Source organism: Perissodus microlepis, chromosome 9 (genome assembly GCF_051167445.1).
Source record: "Perissodus microlepis isolate ML-2025 ecotype Zambia chromosome 9, ASM5116744v1, whole genome shotgun sequence".
Lineage (NCBI taxonomy): Eukaryota > Metazoa > Chordata > Actinopteri > Cichliformes > Cichlidae > Perissodus > Perissodus microlepis.
In genome coordinates this window covers 33,574,503-33,592,823 of record NC_140469.1, presented here as the reverse complement: position 1 = coordinate 33,592,823, position 18,321 = coordinate 33,574,503, and the positions used below count along the sequence as shown (strand labels likewise).

The window sequence follows — 18,321 nt, the reverse complement described above, 5'->3', positions numbered from 1 at the left end:
GACCCTTCTGACCTGCCCACCATGTTAGAAACATCTGTACAGGAAGTGGATTGTTTCAAGTCGATTGAACATTAGTACATGATGAGCAGTAACCATGGTAACAGCTGTTACAGGTACTCCAATACTTAAAAATATTCAGTCCACAACACAGCGTAAAAACCAACTGTTTACATGAAGATTACTCAGATTACTGAGAATACTCCAATTACACAGTCTTAGGGTGTTTTCACACCTATGGTGTTTAGCCCATTTAAGTCAGACTCGCGTTTGTTTTCCCATCACTGCGTTCATTTATGGCGTTCACATGATCTGACCTTATCCTATGTGAAACGTTACAAAGCCATCAGCTGACTCGGACCACAGGAAATGTTTAATCAGAGAATTTAAGAGAAGCTTCACCATCAGGGGGCAGTGTTGTGTGCTTACTTGTGCAGGTATAAACCAGCTGATAAAGTACCTCTCCTGACTTCAAGTGGCACTGTTACAGGAAGAAGGTTCAAAGATATCTCTGTTCTCCCACAGCCCAAACTATGGGATAGCACAGGTGTGTCTGTGTGCCCGGTGATGAGCAGGTGACACTCTCAGGTACACATGCCTCTCACCTGGTGGCAGTCAGAATCCAGACACACGTACGTGATTCTGCAGCTGAGCTCAGTTATCTCATCCTCTCACAGTTTATTGTTTTTAGATGTTTTTAGTAAAGACTGAGGATAAACGAGATCACTTTAGTGCTTCGTACCTGCTCTGGTGATCAGAGTCCTCAAGCCGGCAGAGTCATCTGCACCTGTTCACCTGGCTAGTTTGTGGCATTAAAGCCAGCAGGTATAATACTGCCAGCCTGAGGTTAGTTACCATCAGCTCATTTTCATCTACATGTTGACAGTAAGCTACATTACTCTCTCCTAACTCTTTTAATGACAGAGTAGTAGTTCTGTGTCTCTGTGCCCTTTATTTAGATGCACTGTCATCTGAAGATCAGCAACAAAAAAAAAAAAAAATCAAAATTTTATTTGTATGTTTCATTTGGATCAAACCATAAAGATATGTTATAGTTGTTCAGGAGCAGAAAGCTGAACAATCTGGTATCACTTCAAAGTCCCCAGTTTCTCTGTGTGCTGTTGCTTCTCAAAGGGTGAAAACATCGTCACAGCTTGTGTTTCTGAGAAAGTGTTCAAAATCAACAACGTGAAGCTCTTAAAACGTGAAGAGTTTTTTTTTGTTTTTTTAAAGGGTGGTAGAAAAATCCCTGAATTTTAATTTGGAAATTAATTGGAAAGACAGTCTTCAGATTAGAAGACTGAGTCGCTTCCTGTCACGTTATATTCCATCTGTTGTGGACATGAATCTTGAGTCTATAGGTTACCGTGGCGTAGTGAAGCCAGGACACACCTGGCAACCTGCAGGTAAACACTTAGCTCTCTGAATAACAAATAAAAACATTTGAACAGCTTCTGAATAAAGACTGACCTTTGACCCCAAGTTCACAGGTAAACAAAGGTGTTTAATTATTCAAATGGATCAGCCAATCAGAGCAAAGATAACACAAATAACATGTAAAAATAGATTTCCAGACTCCACCTCCTCCCACATGACACATTGCTGCCATGCCAATAATTCTGACCACAATACCCTGCAGGACATAAAGCACATGGAACACACAGCTAATAAGATTCTGTCCTAATCAATAATCACTAATAAATATCACAAACCCTATGAGCATTGATCGGCTATCTGCATCGATTACTTATCGGCTTCTTCAGAGTGGCCGGGGCCAGGCGGCGCCCAGCAGTCAATCAGAGCAGTTCATACTGCCGCAGGTGCATCCGCTGGATGATGTCACGGCAGTCGTTGAAGACACGGCGGATGTTCTCGGTGTCAACAGCACAGGTGAAGTGGGGGTAGCAGTAATGTTTGCCGTCACCGCTCGCCGTACTGATCCTCTGAAACGGGAGTCGCATGTTAGTCTGAACACGCCATCGTGTGATAGCGTGATGTCAATGCGGGAAGCGATTTTACCAGAAACTCATCTCTGATGAAGAACTTGGCCCTCATCACTTTGGGGTCTTCATCAGTGTCTGGAACAGCTGAAACAAGTGTGCATGGTCAAGAGGTGTGTTCACATGCCCGAGGCGCACTCACGTGTTGGTGGGACAGATTTCCATTTGTGTGTATTCAACCAGGAAAAAATAAAAAGTCCCGAGATTAAAAGTCCCAACCAAGAATGACAGCATTACAGGCGTAAGCTACACATATATACACACACACAAGTCATACAGCAGTCAATCACACAAAGAGGGGGAAAAAAAGAAAAATCACACAATGTACAGACTTCAGTCACAATAAGCCTTCAGAAGCAATGCTCCAAGGCCAGAAACAAAGCTAATAATATTCAGGAAAAACATTTGCATCTTGAATTAACTGCATTCAACTCGTTTAAAATGGCCTTAAACTCAGTCAAACCTTAAGTCTCCTGCACATTCTGCAGCTTATTCTAGGAGGAAGGAGCAGCAAGTTTGAAATTCAGTGCAAACCTTTGAGACAAATAGAGGGCATTAACTTTCCACACTCTTTGGATATTTACCATCAGCAGGAAGCTGGTAGTTGTTATATTCTGGGAAATAATCCTCCAGCTTCGACTTTCCAGCCAGAATCTTCTCAGCAAGAACATCCTGTTTGTTCAGGAAGAGGATCACTGAAATCGTCTTCAGGAACCTACGGCCAATCAGAGAACAGGACAGTCAACTACATGTACTAAGTTGGTAGGAGGTGTTTAAGGCAGCCAATCAGAGAGTAATTGGCAACTTCAGTCAGTCAGAGAACCTGTTGGTCCAGATAGATCTGAAGAGGTCCAGAGATTCTCGCAGCCGATTGGTGGAGTTGTCCTCACGGATCACCATGTTGTAGCTGCTGCTCGCTGCCACGAAGATGATGGCGGTCACATCTGGACGGAAGTGCACACACACATCAAACTCCCTGCTGCTTTCAGGCTCGATCGATAAAGAATCTGTTTTTTCCTCACCGTTGAAGCACTGAATCCACTTCCTGCGTTCGTCCCGCTGTCCTCCTACATCAAACATACTGACACACACAAACACGGTTAGAGCTGTCTGTCAGCAGCAGTGATGGGAAGGTTACTTTAAAAATGTATTCCACTACAGACTACATGCCCGAAAATGTAGTTTGTAACTTATTCTGTTACGTTACTCAATGAGAGTAACGTGTTTTGAATAGTACATGAATGTCCTGTTGCTGTGTGATTTATTACTATTACTGAAGGTTACTCTCCATACCAACGCAACTAGATGTTTAAATCTTAATATAAATGAGTAACAGTAGGTGGACATTAGGTAAGGCTGCACTTTTTGCAGCGATCTCGTGTAGAAAACTATTCGGCGCATATATAAAACAGGTCCGCGGCTCCGAATCGTAGTAAAGGGACCTCTGGCTAATACGTCGGGTTCGTGCTGGGCTTGTAGCTGAAAACTAGCTTTACTTTGTTGTCTGGGTCAACTTTGCTAGAGACACAGAGAGGCGTTGAAAGGCTGCTCCAACTGAACTTATTGTTTGGGAGGAAAACACGAACACAGTGTACAGTCGAGTCTTACCAGTCGATTATTGTCAAGGTGATGAGTAGTAGAGTAGAGCCTGGAAAGCTCTGCCTATTTCCCTCATTAAAAAATTTTTTGAATAATGATTTTTAAAATTTTTAAGATTAGGCTTAAAATTTCCTTTTTGCTAAAGCATATAGTTAGGGCTGGACCAGGTGACCCTGAATCCTCCCTTAGTTATGCTGCAATAGACGTAGGCTGCCGGGGATTCCCATGATGCATTGAGTTTTTCCTTTCCAGTCACCTTTCTCACTCACTATGTGTTAACAGACCTCTCTGCACTGAATCATATCTGTTATTAACCTCTGTCTCTCTTCCACAGCATGTCTTTATCCTGTCTTCCTTCTCTCACCCCAACCGGTCGCAGCAGATGGCCCCGCCCCTCCCTGAGCCCGGTTCTGCCGGAGGTTTCTTCCTGTTAAAAGGGAGTTTTTCCTTCCCGCTGTCGCCAAAGTGCTTGTTCATAGGGGGTCATATGATTGTTGGGTTTTTTCTCTGTATTTTCTATGTATTATTTTAGGCTCTACCTTACAATATAAAGCGCCTTGAGGCGACTGTTGTGATTTGGCACTATATAAATAAAATTGAATTGAAAAATATTTCTTCACATCATTATGTGGGCCGCAAGTAGAGGTGACATGGGCCGCGAGATTGAGACACAGGCATTAGAGCCTCTTAATGCGTGTTTTGTTTGGGTTTCCACTGTGTGTGTGGAATTACCAAAAATAGAGAGGCCATAGCCTAATATATGACACAGGGAAATACCGCTGTGTAATCCATTTATTTCAACAAAGTAACTGTATTCTGATTACCACCTTTTAAAGGGTAACGGTAATGGAATACAGTTACTCATATTTTGCATTTTAATACGTAACGCCGGTACATGTATTCCATTACTCCCCAACACTTGTCAGCAGTGCATTGTGGGTGATCCGGTTATTCATCAGTGATCTACAATCAGGTTCTCTGATGGGGCTTATGGTTTTCTTTAGGAACAGGAAGTAATTAAGTAAGTAACAAAGCTGTAGTTTTCTCTGGTCCCCTCCCCAATCAGACCAGGAGTGACATGTTTAGCCGCATGTTCTCCTTAAATTGCTGGCTGTCTGAGTGGTGTCCCAGAAACGATGTGGGCTTCATAGATAATTGGCAAACCTTCTGGAGGAAACCTGGTCTTGTTAGGAGAGACGGCATCCATCCCACTTTGGATGGAGCAGCTCTCATTTCTAGAAATATGGACAAATTTATTAAACCCCCCAAAATATGACTATCCAGAGTTGGGACCAGGAAGCAGAGTTGCAGTCTTACACGCCTCTCTGCAGCTTCTCTCCTCCTGCTACCCCCCCAAAAACCCATCTCCATAGAAACTGTGTCAGCTTCCAAAAAGACAAAAAACAAACTAAAAACCAGCAACAAACAACTTAAACATAAACAATCAAAAAGAAAGAACAATACAGTATCCACATCTGAACCAAAGAGTAAAACAGTGAAATGTGGATTATTAAATATTAGGTCTCTCTCCTCCAAGTCTCTGTTAGTACATGACTTAATAATTGATCAACAAATTGATTTACTCTGCCTTACAGAAACCTGGTTGCAGCAGGATGATTATGTTAGTTTAAATGAATCAACACCCCCGAGTCATTCTAACTACCAGAAACCTCGAAGCACAGGCCGAGGGGGTGGTGTGGCAGCAATTTTTCACACCAGCCTATTAATTAATGAAAGACCAAGACAGACTTTTAATTCATTTGAAAGCCTGATGCTTAACATTGTCCACCCCAGCTGTGAAACTCAGAAACCAGTCTTACTTGTTATCATCTATCGTCCACCTGGGCCTTACACAGAGTTTCTGTCTGATTTCTCAGACTTTATATCTAATTTAGTTCTGAGCTCAAATAAAATAATTATTGTGGGTGATTTTAACATCCATGTAGATGCTAAAAATGACAGCCTCAACATGGCATTTAGTCTGTTATTAGACTCAATTGGCTTCTCTCAAAATGTAAAAGAACCCACCCACCACTTTAATCACACTCTAGATCTTGTTTTAACATATGGCATAGAAACTGAACATTTAACAGTGTTTCCTGAAAACCCTCTCCTGTCTGATCATTTCCTGATAACATTTACATTTACAATAATTGATTACACAGCAGTGGAGAGTAGATTTTATCAAAGTAGATGTCTTTCTGAAAGCGCTGTAACTAAGTTTAAGAATATAATCCACCCACTGTTATCATCTTCAATGCCCTGTACCAACACAGAGCAGAGCAGCTATCTGAACGCTACCCCAACAGAGGTCGATTATCTTGTTAATAATTTCACCTCCTCACTACGTACGACTCTGGATACTGTAGCTCCAGTGAAAACTAAGGTCTCTAATCAGAAGTACCTGACTCCGTGGTATAATTCTCAAACACGTACCCTAAAGCAGATGACTCGTAATCTGGAGAGGAAATGGCGTGTCACAAATTTTAGAGGATCATCATTTAGCCTGGAGAAATAGTTTGCTGCTTTATAAGAAAGCCCTCCGCAAAGCCAGAACATCTTACTATTCATCACTGATTGAAGAAAATAAGAACAACCCCAGGTTTCTCTTCAGCACTGTAGCCAGGCTGACAAAGAGTCAGAGCTCTGTTGAGCCAACCATCCCTTTAACGTTAACTAGTACTGACTTCATGAACTTCTTCACAAATAAAATTTTTATCATTAGAGAAAAAATTACCAGTAATCATCCCACAGATGTAATATTATCTACAGCTACTCTTAGTACCATTGATGTTAAGTTAGACTCTTTTTCTCCAATTGATCTTTCTGAGTTAACTTCAATAATTACTTCCTCCAAACCATCAACGTGTCTTTTAGACCCCATTCCTACAAAACTGCTCAAAGAAGTCCTGCCATTGATTAATTCTTCGATCTTAAATATGATCAACCTATCTCTAATAATCGGCTATGTACCACAGGCCTTCAAGCTGGCTGTGGTTAAACCTTTACTCAAAAAGCCATCTCTAGACCCAGCAGTCTTAGCTAATTATAGGCCAATCTCCAACCTTCCTTTCATATCAAAAATCCTTGAAAGAGTAGTTGTCAAACAGCTAACAGATCATCTGCAGAGGAATGGTTTATTTGAAGAGTTTCAGTCAGGTTTCAGAGCTCATCACAGCACAGAAACAGCTTTAGTGAAGGTTACAAATGATCTTCTTATGGCCTCTGACAGTGGACTCATCTCTGTGCTTGTCCTGCTAGACCTCAGTGCAGCGTTCGATACTGTCGACCATAATATCCTATTAGAGCGATTAGAACATGCTGTAGGTATTACAGGTACTGCACTGCAGTGGTTTGTATCATATCTATCTAATAGACTCCAATTTGTGCATGTAAATGGAGAGTCCTCTTCACACACTGAGGTTAATTATGGAGTTCCACAGGGTTCAGTGCTAGGACCAATTCTGTTTACATTATACATGCTTCCCTTAGGCAGCATCATTAGAAGACATAGCATACATTTTCACTGCTATGCAGATGAAACCCAGCTCCATCTGTCCATGAAGCCAGATAACACACACCAATGAGTTAAACTGCAGGAATGTCTTAAAGACATAAAGACTTGGATGGCCGCTAACTTTCTGCTTCTTAATTCAGATAAAACTGAGGTTATTGTACTCGGCCCTGAAAATCTTAGAAATATGGTATCTAACCAGATTCATACTCTGGATGGCATTACCTTGGCCTCCAGTAACGCTGTGAGGAACCTTGGAGTCATTTTTGACCAGGACATGTCCTTCAACGCACATATTAAACAAATATGTAAGACTGCTTTCTTCCATTTGCGCAACATCTCTAAAATTAGAAATATCCTGTCTCAGAGTGACGCTGAAAAACTAGTTCATGCATTTATTACTTCCAGGCTGGACTACTGTAATTCATTATTATTAGGATGTCCAAAAAACTCACTGAAAAGCCTTCAGCTAATCCAAAATGCTGCAGCAAGAGTACTGACAGGGACTAGAAGGAGAGAGCATATTTCTCCTGTTTTGGCTTCCCTTCATTGGCTTCCTGTTAAATCCAGAATTGAATTCAAAATCCTGCTCCTCACATACAAGGTCTTAAATAATCAGGCCCCATCTTATCTTAATGACCTTGTAGTACCATATCACCCTATTAGAGCACTTCGCTCTCGCTCTGCAGGCCTACTTGTTGTTCCTAGAGTATTTAAAAGTAGAATGGGAGGCAGAGCCTTCAGTTTTCAGGCCCCTCTTCTGTGGAACCAGCTTCCAGTTTGGATTCGGGAGACAGAAACTATCTCTACTTTTAAGATTAGGCTTAAAACTTTCCTTTTTGCTAAAGCATATAGTTAGGGCTGGACCAGGTGACCCTGAATCCTCCCTTAGTTATGCTGCAATAGACGTAGGCTGCCGGGGGATTCCCAAGATGCATTGAGTTTTTCCTTTCCAGTCACCTTTCTCACTCACTATGTATTAATAGACCTCTCTGCATTGAATCATATCTGTTATTAACCTCTGTCTCTCTTCCACAGCATGTCTTTATCCTGTCTTCCTTCTCTCACCCCAACCGGTCGCAGCAGATGGCCGCCCCTCCCTGAGCCTGGTTCTGCCGGAGGTTTCTTCCTGTTAAAAGGGAGTTTTTCCTTCCCACTGTCGCCAAAGTGCTTGCTCATAGGGGGTCATATGATTGTTGGGTTTTTCTCTGTATCTATGAAGCGCCTTGAGGCGACTTTTGTTGTGATTTGGCGCTATATAAATAAAATTGAATTGAATTGAATTGAAAATTGAATTAACAAAGCCAATCTGAGCCAAGAGCTTCCCAAATACAAGCAGTATATTAAATGCCCGACCAGAGAGGAGAGGACCTTGGACCACTGTTACAACACGATCAGCGGGGCCTATCGCGTGGTTCACTCGGACTTTCTGACCACGTCATGATCCACCTGATCCCCGCGCTGAAGCTCTCCAAATCTGTCGTGAGGACTAAAAAAAACTGGAGCAACGAGGCTGTGGAGGAGCTTCGCACGTGTTTGGAGTCTACAGACTGGGACACAATGAGGGCTGCTTCTAACAGCTTGGACGAGTTTACGGACACTGTCACCTCCTATATCCACTTCTGTGAGGACAGCATTGTGCCATCACGCACCAGGGTGAGTTATAACAATGACAAACTCTGGTTTACTCCTAAACTCAAAAAGCTGTGGCTGGAAAAGAGAAAGGCGTTCAGAAGCGGAGACAGGGACTGCTACAGAGAGGCCAAGTACAGGTTCAGTAAAGAAGTGGACATTGCTAAACATCAGCACTCTGAGAAGATGCAGCAGCAGATCTCAGAGAATGACTCGGCCTCTGTGTGGAAACGTTTTAGGAATATCACCAACTACAAGCCTAAAACCACTCCACTGATGACTTGCCCTTGGCCAACACCCTTAACGACTTTTACTGCCGTTTTGACTGAGCCATCAAGCAGCATTCACACCTCCAACGGCCCCAACAATAGAGACACTTTGGACACTCATTCCCCCACCTCTCCCCCCTCCATAGAGCCATCACCACCATCAAACACTTCACCTACAACCCCTCCCTCCACACCCCACACCAAGGAGGATTTCACACCACCTCCTCCCACCACAGCTCTTCATATTCATGAAGCAGATGTGAGGAAGCAGTTTAAGAGTCTGAATGCTCGGAAAGCTCCCGGCCCAGACGGTGTGTCTCCTGCCACCCTCAGACACTGTGCTCACGAGCTGGCCCCAGTGTTTTCTGGCATTTTCAACTCCTCACTGCAGGCATGTCATGTGCCTGCCTGCTTCAAGTACCATAATCCATGTCCCCAAGAAACCAAGGATCACTGGACTAAATGACTACAGACCTGTGGCTCTGACATGAAGTCATTTGAGTGCCTGGTTCTTTCCTACCTCAAGACCCTCACGGCCCCCCTCCTGTTTGCATACAGAGCCAGCAGGTCTGTAGACGATGCTATCAACATGGCTCTACACTTCATCCTGCAGCATCTGGACTCCCCAGGAACCTACGCCAGGATCCTGTTTGTGGACTTCAGCTCTGCCTTCAACACCATCCTTCCAGACCATCTCCAAGGCAAGCTTTCCCAGATGAATGTGCCTGATCCCATCTGCCGGTGGATCACTGACTTTCTGACGGACAGGAAGCAGCATGTGAGGCTGGGAAAGAACGTCTTGGACTCCCGGACCATCAGCACCGGCTCCCCTCAGGGCTGTGTTCTTTCTCCTCTGCTCTTCTCCCTGTACACCAACTGCTGCACCTCCACCCACCAGTCTGTCAAGTTAATCAAGTTTGCAGATGACACCACCGTTATTGGACTCATCTCGGACGGGGATGAGTCTGCCTACAGGAGGGAGGTTGAACGTCTGGTGTCCTGGTGCAGCCACAACAACCTGGTGCTGAATGCCCAGAAGACAGTGGAGATTATTGTGGACTTCAGGAAGCACACAGCCCCACTCCCCCCCATCATCCTGACTGACACCCTCACCACCTCTGTGGACTCATTCCGCTTCCTGGGTACCACCATCACCCAGGACCTGAAGTGGGAGCCCACCATCACCTCCATCATTAAGAAAGCCCAGCAGAGGATGTACTTCCTGAGGCAGCTGAAGAAATTCAACCTGCCAACACGGACGATGATGCAATTCTACACTGCAATCATCGAGTCCATCCTCACCTCCTCCATCACCGTGTGGTACGCTGGAGCCACTATCAGGGACAAACAGACTGCAGCGTGTTGTGCGCTCTGCTGAGAAGGTGATTGGCTGCAGACTCCCATCTCTGCAGGACCTGTACACCTCCAGGACACTGGGGCGTGCAGCTCGGATCACAGCTGACCTTTCTCACCCTGGACACAGTCTGTTTGACCTGCTCCCCTCAGGCAGGAGGCTCCGGTCCATTCACACCAGAATCTCTCCCCATAAGAACAGTTTCTTCCCCTCTGCTGTTGGACACATGAACAATAACCATATGACTGTTCCCACCACAGACACATGACCCTACACTGTGTTCACTGCATCATTCCATGTTTGCACTGATCACCACCTGCACTCATGCATATAAATCTATCTACTTAGCACTTATTTTTATTTTTGTTTATTTAAGCATTGTCTGACAGTATGTTTGCACTAAGTACCGCAGCAATTTCCTAATGTTGTAAACCTGCTCAACATTTGGCAATAAAATGGCCTGTATTTGTATAGCGCTTTTACTAGTCCCCTAGTAAAACCCTTTCTGATTCTGATTCTAATTTCCTGTCTGTGAAACTGTTCTGCAGGTTGTTCCACTTACTGGAAGTTGACTTTGTCCACCTGAAACCTGGTTTCAAAAATCCCTGAAGTCAGAACTCTGCAGCGCAGCAGGTCCTGCAGGAGGAGAACAGTGAGTCAGCAATAGGTGAGTCATGCTGGGTGCTGCTGTTTGATTGGCTGGTTCGTTACCTGGTCGGTGGGTGAGTAATCGGGCCTCCGAACTGAGTCCAGCCGATTCAGGAAGCTGAAACACAGGATGAGATGATGATGATGATGAGAAGCTGTACAGGAGTGTTGTGATTGGTCCACTGAGATTGCAGAGTGTGTGATGGTTTGTATGTCTTTATGAGGACACAGTGCTACATCCCTCTGCATCCTGTTCTCTTTGCAGTGACAGTGCAGTAGCATTCAGGTGGGGCCTATGTTTGATTGTGAACTGACTACACCTGCCAATGGGATGCCTGAGAATCTTTGGGTTACCAAATGATACAGCTAACTTCTTTTGTAATTTAAAGTCAAACCCATGCTTCTTCAAGCTCTGGTCTCAGTCTCCACATTTATGCTTTTGAACCAAGTTGTAACAAGAGTGAGGGTCAGAAGCGGTGTCTGTGCTGAGGTGTGCCAGTGCCCTGGGTGTAATGAAGGCCCTCACAAAGACTGGAACATGTGAATGTGAGTGTCTTACTACTGAGCGCAGTCAATCAGCTGATATTCATTGGCACGCTCAAAGCACGCCTTCACACCGTCGTCCTCCCACAGCTTCTGAGCATGCTCAAAGAACTCCTGAAAGATCAAAAGTTTAGCTTTGAAGTTTCCTGTCGAAGCATGATTGTGAATCCCATCAGCATGTCTGCAGGGGGAAAAGGGCGAAGACAACGAGGAAGAGACGGCACACTTTTTGGAGATGTTTTTTCCCTCACATCGTCTGACTGACTGGACGACTTCATATCAGAAGTGAGGAAAAGCAAAGTCAAATGTGATGAGACCGTAACATGGAGATTTTTTTTCCTGTGGACATGCTGATGGATGTTAGCATGATTGTGTTTCAGCAGGAAATATTTTGTGCTGTGTGATAACCTGTGATGCTGTAAACTGTTTGGTTGTGTTGGCTAAGAGAGACTCATTTATAGCATAAAGTAGCACTGATAGCTGATCATCTGCTTTGCCCGGCTGATTGGCTCGATACACCCGGTGTTGCAGGGAAAAACTGGAGTGTCGGACTCCAGCCGGTCGGTCTGGGGACTCAAACAGGCTCTCCACCTCCACACTCCTCGTATATAATGTGCTTTACAAACACCAACCTGACAGCTAACAGCTGTTTCAGTGCAGCACTTCCTGCTACAGACACAGACAGTCTTTCCTGGTTTAACATGAACTCACTGCTGCAGCACTAAAGTGATCCTGTCACACTGAAACCTTGATCCAGTTTGGGACACAAAGGCAGTTTATTTCATTCATTTTCACGTGTTTGCCGTTCAAACCTAGGCTTCCTGTCTACGCAGTAGAACGTCACAGCTCTGTAACCCTCCGGCCACACTGGTATGTCAGAGTGCAGATGTTGTTAAACATGAACTCACAGGTAGTTGATTTTATCATTTAAAAATCATGTGGTGCTGACTGAAGGCTGGATGAACAGAGCTCATGTTGCTGGATATTACAGTAGCGTCCACACCTAATCTACTGACGAGGAGCTGTGATTTCCACAGTTTAATACTTTCAGGGCGGCTGACACGTTGGCAGGGCGATGTCGGCTGACTGGACAGCAGTGACTGTGCCGTGAAGCATGTGAGAGTGAAGCAACGCAGGAAGACATTTGTTTTGAGTGTCTGAGTCCTCCGAGACTCCACTGTTTGGATAATGAGGCCTCAGGTGATTCCCCGAGGCAGGTGTGTGTGCGGCTGAGGTGAAGCCGTTACATCATGTCATTAACATCATTAAAACAAACAAGATTTAAAGCAGGTCTCCTGGTGCTGCTTTAAAGGTGCAGCTCACCTGTAATCAGGTAAGTCTTCTCTTAGCTGCTGACGACTGCAGACAGCTTCAGCCGAGCTGCCTGTATGTGTCACACCTTGGTCTCACCTGTCCTGCAGGTCCTGACCATTGGTCATGAGGTGGCAATACGGACGTGTTGGATTAACTTCATCGCTTTCAGTGATTATTTATATTTCTGTGATGGCTGGAAACTTAAACACAAACTGATCTTTACACAGAGTGGTGAAGAAAATCTTTTTGACAATTCACACAACAATCACACCCCAGTGATGTCACCCACTTCAAATCCACCAGCGTCAACCTTTAAAACAAAAACACCTTTAACAACTTCTTTCTTCCAGCCAGTCAAACGTTCACACGCCACACGACCTCCGACCGTCATGTGATGTGTCTGATTTCCTGCAGGACTGAAAGAAACTCGCCTGTGTGTGTGTGTGTTACCTCGGTGTATTCAAAGTCAGACAGAGGACCGATGCTCTTGATGTAGTCCGCTCTGAACTGGTTACCAGGGTTACCCAGGGGAATGGGCGGAGCCAGAATAGTCATAGCTGACACAATTGTCTAACACCCACACACACACACACACACACACACACACACACACACACACACACACACAGATTTGCTCCAGCTGTCCGTCACCACCTGTGATTTCAAACATTTGAAAAACAATTACTGAGGTTCTGTGTTTGCCGTCATGTCACTCACCACGATGGCGTCCTTCACGTTCTTCCTGATGTCCTGAACCTTTTGCTGCTTCTCCCTGAAAGACCAACATGAAAACTGGCTCAGGTAAAACATCCTGATGCCTCAAGAGTCTGAACATGTTCAGCTGCAGTTTGTTTAGTCCTCAGTCTCCATCTACACCCAACGTCTTGTCATTCAAGCTACACTCCACAAGATAAAACTTTATTCCAATTCAAGTCACAAACAGAGACACATCTGGGCGTCTCCACCTGTGATGATGTCATTATTAGAAATATTGATCCAAAAAACACTTATTATAATAATAAACACTTTGACATTAATGAGGGATTAAATATAGTGACTCCAGCATCTACTGAGGCCATTCATAAACATTTAAGGATTTTTCACAAGCGGAAGAAAGCTGACAGTTTTTGTTTTATACTTTGTGAAGCACTTTGTGATCTTTTTATCTAGAAATGTGCTATATAAATAACATTTTACTTACTGACAATTTTCCTAGGAGTGGACATCCCAGCAAATTCACCCCAAAGACTGAACAGGTATGGACAGTTTGCAAAGCTGCATCGTATTAAACCATAACACTTACACTTTTATACAATACCAAAGTCAAGATATTTGTTTTTTATAATGTGCATGTTTGGAGAAAACCACGGTTCTGTCTAAGACCTATACATCATGCCTACTGGCCAGGGTTATGTATTTAACCAACCACACTGCAGTCAGCTGATGCTTTAAAGCAAGTGGATCTGCTTTGTGCAGTTTCAAACTTTTCTTTTAGATGTGTTGGTTTAGCAGAAGCATAACTATATTTAAGGATGCATGAAAGTTTTCACAGCCAACCTTCATGTGCTTTGTGGTGTGGAAACAGCATTTGACCACATTCCACAGGGTGTCCTGTGTCCTGCTGAAGGTGCATCAGTAGTGTAGGGTTAACTGGACTATCCAGTCCCTGTACCATATATGTTTACCTTACTAGCTATGTTCTACATCCTATTCATTCTTGGTGGGCTCTGCCAGACTCGCCTTTTGTCAGTCTGTTCATAACCTTAATGGATAGGACTTCATGGCGTATCCAAGTGATGGAGGGATCTGCTTTGATCTCTCTGCACTTTGTGGATTATGTGATTCTTTTAGCACCGGGTGCATTGGTAAAGCAGTGAGAATGAGAAGTCCAACTTCTGATTCTCAGACAGAAAAGGGTGCAGTGTCTACTGCACATGAGGGGCAGAGTGCCTAAGTCACTGACGCACTGCTGACTCAATAACAGCAGAGTTTCAACCTAGCCCGGCATTAACATCAGCACAAAGACAGAGCCAGAAGCTTCATGGCGTAGGTTTCCATGAGCCAACACCTACTGGTTATGTGGTCTGGACGGCCAACTATTTTTCTAGTTTAATACACTGTGATGTATGCATGCGTGTACGAGTGTGTATGTGCTAATGGCTTTAATAAACTCACTCAGCATTAAAGCCGTCCACATGAAGAATCCTCATCTGTTTGACAATGGTGCTTTTACCCGATTCTCCTGCACCTACAGACAGAGAGATGGATGGACAGATGCTATCCTTACAGTCAACATGTTCTTCATCACACATAATATTCAGAAAGCTGAGCCAGGTTTTTAGTAGATAAAATGAGTGGTTGCTTTTTTCTTCTTATATCACCTACTGGTGTAAACACATGGAGTCTCGTAGCTTTCATGGGTGACGAGCTCAAGAGCTAAAGTCTGATTAGAGATGTCAAGTATTGTCATAATTTATTGTTGGGTAACTAAATGTTTGGCTAAAGTTCAAAATATTATTTAGGCTTCGTCAGAGGACCCAAACTCTGGTGACATGACGGTGATACCGTGACAGATTCTGAAAGCCTAATATGGGCTTATTGTGCCCCACATTTGGAACCACTTTTTAAAGTTAATTCTGAAATTGCTCAAACAAAAATAAATTGAAAGAGACGGCGGCATCTCACCCAGCAGTAAGAGTCTGTGTGTAGCTTTGTACGTCTGTCGTTCCCTCTGCAGCTGCTTCTCGATCTTCTTATTTGCTTCTCTCTTTGCCTTTTCATCCAGTCGTTCTTCATCTGTTTTGCCGCCCAGACAGCCCATCTCAACTGGAACCATAGAAACCAGTAAGAACCGGACAAAGACCCACCACACAGCGCATCTTTGTTTTTTTAATGCGTGTAAAATTCTTGAGCCATCCCTCAGGTTTTTTTTTTATAGCTCGACTTCCTGGTGACTTTTAAAGTGCTCTTGAGCAGTTGTTTTTCAGGCTTTGAGGAAGCTCCTCTAAACTTCTTCTTTGGCTGCTTTTTCATTCATGTTTTTGACTGTTGGCTGACAACTTGGCACATCGTAGCAGGGACGGCGTAAGGGGGAGAAAAGTCGACTTTAAGGATCGTTGACAGAAATAACATTTGTTTACTGACATTAGTTTTGTTTTCTTTTTGGCAAGGAGGAATAAATCCAGTTAGCTTCTGGCCCCGCCTCACCCCACCTTATTTCATGATTTGGTCCAGGAGCACACCCCCCAGCTGATGCCGAGCAGTAAGACGGTTGGATGGCTCCATTAAAACGTGAAGCCTGGGATAGACAGACGGGTGCAAATGAAACTCGTAGTGTAGGAAGCTCGAGCAGTTTCTTCAATGTTAGCTAGCTTACTTCATTCCTAACAGGAATGTTTTTGGTGTGTATGGGTCTGCATGTATTTTGCCACTCCTCAAGTGCTTTACTTAAGTACACTTGTACTAAAAAAGCAGATCTATGCTACGCTAGATCTTGGTTTTCAGTATTAGAGTTTTTTTTTTTTAAATAGAAATCTGATATCAGTAGATGAAAGTGTTACTGTGGAGAGCATTTGAAGAATGTGTATGATGGATCCGAGTACTTTTACTTTAGATGCTACAGGTAGTTTATTTTTTAATTGAAATGCTGAGTTTAAATTGTAGAAGTTGTTTAACACAAACCAGATTTAAAATCCTTGCAGTCGTGTGTGGGGACACGGAGCCAAACAACGTTTCCTACACTGGATTTGTTTTTTCCTCCTGGAAACATCCTACATGGCGGATCACACACAGCAAAGGATTTGTGTATTTGTGCTTTTACCCTTCTTCACAAATACTTTCTGGTCTTCACAGCCTGGTTCATGCCTGACAGGTCTCTCTGTCACACTCACGTAGATTTATAACAAGCAGTAACAAAAACAAACCATAGAGGAAAAATGGAAATGAGTTTGAATGGAAAACGAAATCTTAAAAATGTAAATAAACAGTTTCCACTCTTATAATAAACTGATTGCTCTGAGATAAACTACCTTCTAAACAACTGTAAATGAGCTGGGTACAGGACCCTAGCACTGATCCAGTTTAAAAGTCTGAAAGGTACCGACCCGTGATGTCTCAGCGGCTCAGGATCAGTCCGGCCATCAAAGTCCACGAAGAAGAAGAATACAGAGCTGCTGGCCCAGGTCCAGTTTCAGTCCAGTTCAGGCAGATGGAGCAGACTGCTGCTGCTCGGGTGTGCTCTTCTCTGAGTAGTGACACACCTGAGCAGCTCTCTCCCACCTGCCTCCCCTCTAAGGTCTCTAACGGTGCCTCATTAGGCATCTCCCCATCTCCTTTCCTTTGGGGGATTTTTGCTGTTTTTCTTCTTGTGTCAGTTTGTTGCCTGACGACTAGTGGCACAGACACAAAAACAAACTGGTTTCAGGCAGGACTCTGTTGGACCAGAACAGACTCCAGTCCAGATAAAAGGTCGAAACTGATGTTTGGGAGGAAACGGGTGCGGGAATAACACTCGGAAAGACAAATCTGAGATATTTCAACATGCGATGCGTTTCCTTTGTAACCTTATTGAAATAAATGAAGATTTGGGAGATGACGTGACTGCAGTTTTTTTTAGATTTAAAGCTGAGCAGCTCCTCGTACAAACACTTCACCTGAACTCCTTTTATTTCTTCAGCCATGCAGCGACATTAACATGTGGCTCACATGGAGTCAGTGTAATATGAATCATAAATAAAGGTTTTTGTCCACAACCAACTGCAGCTGTTTTAAACACCAAACTGCAGAAAGCTCTGAATCTCTGGCTGATAACTCTAAGCTGCATGTGTGTGATACAGACCTGTTTCATAAACTGTTTAAGCAGCAGGGGGCGCTGCTGCACAGGGACCAGTACACTCAGCGTTTCACCCCCTGTGCAGGCTCAAGGAGCTCATCTCATTTTTTTACTGTGCACATTATTCCCCTCATATTTATTATGATTATTAAAACATTTTGTTTGTGTTTGTTCTTTGGAACAGACATCATTTCTCAAGTGCTCCGCCAAGTTTGTCTCCACCTGGTGGATTGGTCAAGTCACTGCAGCCTGTCAAACTTCAACCATGGCAATGAGCTGTTACCACTAAAGACAAATAAAATATAAACAAATAAATGTCAGCACGTATCGATTATTGTAACGCTCTCCTTTCTGGGCTACCAAAGAAAAGTTTTAGAGGTTTACAGATAGTGCAAGGCAGGCATGCTCTGTGGAGGTTTTTAAAGCTAAGTTGAAGACTCACTTGTTCATCTGATCCTACGTCTTAATTCGCTGCCTTTTTAAAAAAAATCATTTTTAACTTATGTTTTTAAACTTGTATTGCTATGCATCACTTTTATTTATCTCTTTATTTTCAAAGAGGTGTACTTTGTCTGAAAGCGCTTTATAAATAAAATCATCATCATCATTACTACTACAAA

The 18,321-nt window shown here is 43.6% G+C and overlaps 1 protein-coding gene across 1 annotated transcript; it reads right to left on the bottom strand.

The window, feature by feature from the left end:
- Positions 1-1,449: 1,449 nt before the first annotated feature.
- LOC146380927 (guanine nucleotide-binding protein G(olf) subunit alpha-like) lies at positions 1,450-18,226 on the bottom strand. Its single transcript, XM_084939908.1, has 12 exons — positions 15,556-18,226; positions 15,046-15,118; positions 13,588-13,642; positions 13,321-13,440; positions 11,573-11,670; positions 11,077-11,131; positions 10,928-11,001; positions 3,020-3,078; positions 2,821-2,941; positions 2,582-2,712; positions 2,017-2,084; positions 1,450-1,940 (listed from the first exon to the last, which is right to left on the bottom strand). Exons 1-12 carry the CDS (start codon positions 15,704-15,706, stop codon positions 1,794-1,796), a joined length of 1,152 nt encoding a protein of 383 aa, XP_084796034.1. The 5' UTR covers positions 15,707-18,226; the 3' UTR covers positions 1,450-1,793.
- Positions 18,227-18,321: the final 95 nt, after the last annotated feature.

Bases quoted from the DNA above. Each gene is read 5' to 3' on its own strand.
- LOC146380927 (XM_084939908.1), bottom strand. From the start codon at position 15,706: ATGGTTCCAGTTGAGATGGGCTGTCTGGGCGGCAAAACAGATGAAGAA. The intron at 15,119-15,555 runs GTGAGATGCCGC...CTCTGTCTGTAG, and splicing joins ACACAGACTCTTACTGCTGG to GTGCAGGAGAATCGGGTAAA. The intron at 2,942-3,019 runs GTGAGGAAAAAA...ACTTCCGTCCAG, and splicing joins GTGGATTCAGTGCTTCAACG to ATGTGACCGCCATCATCTTC.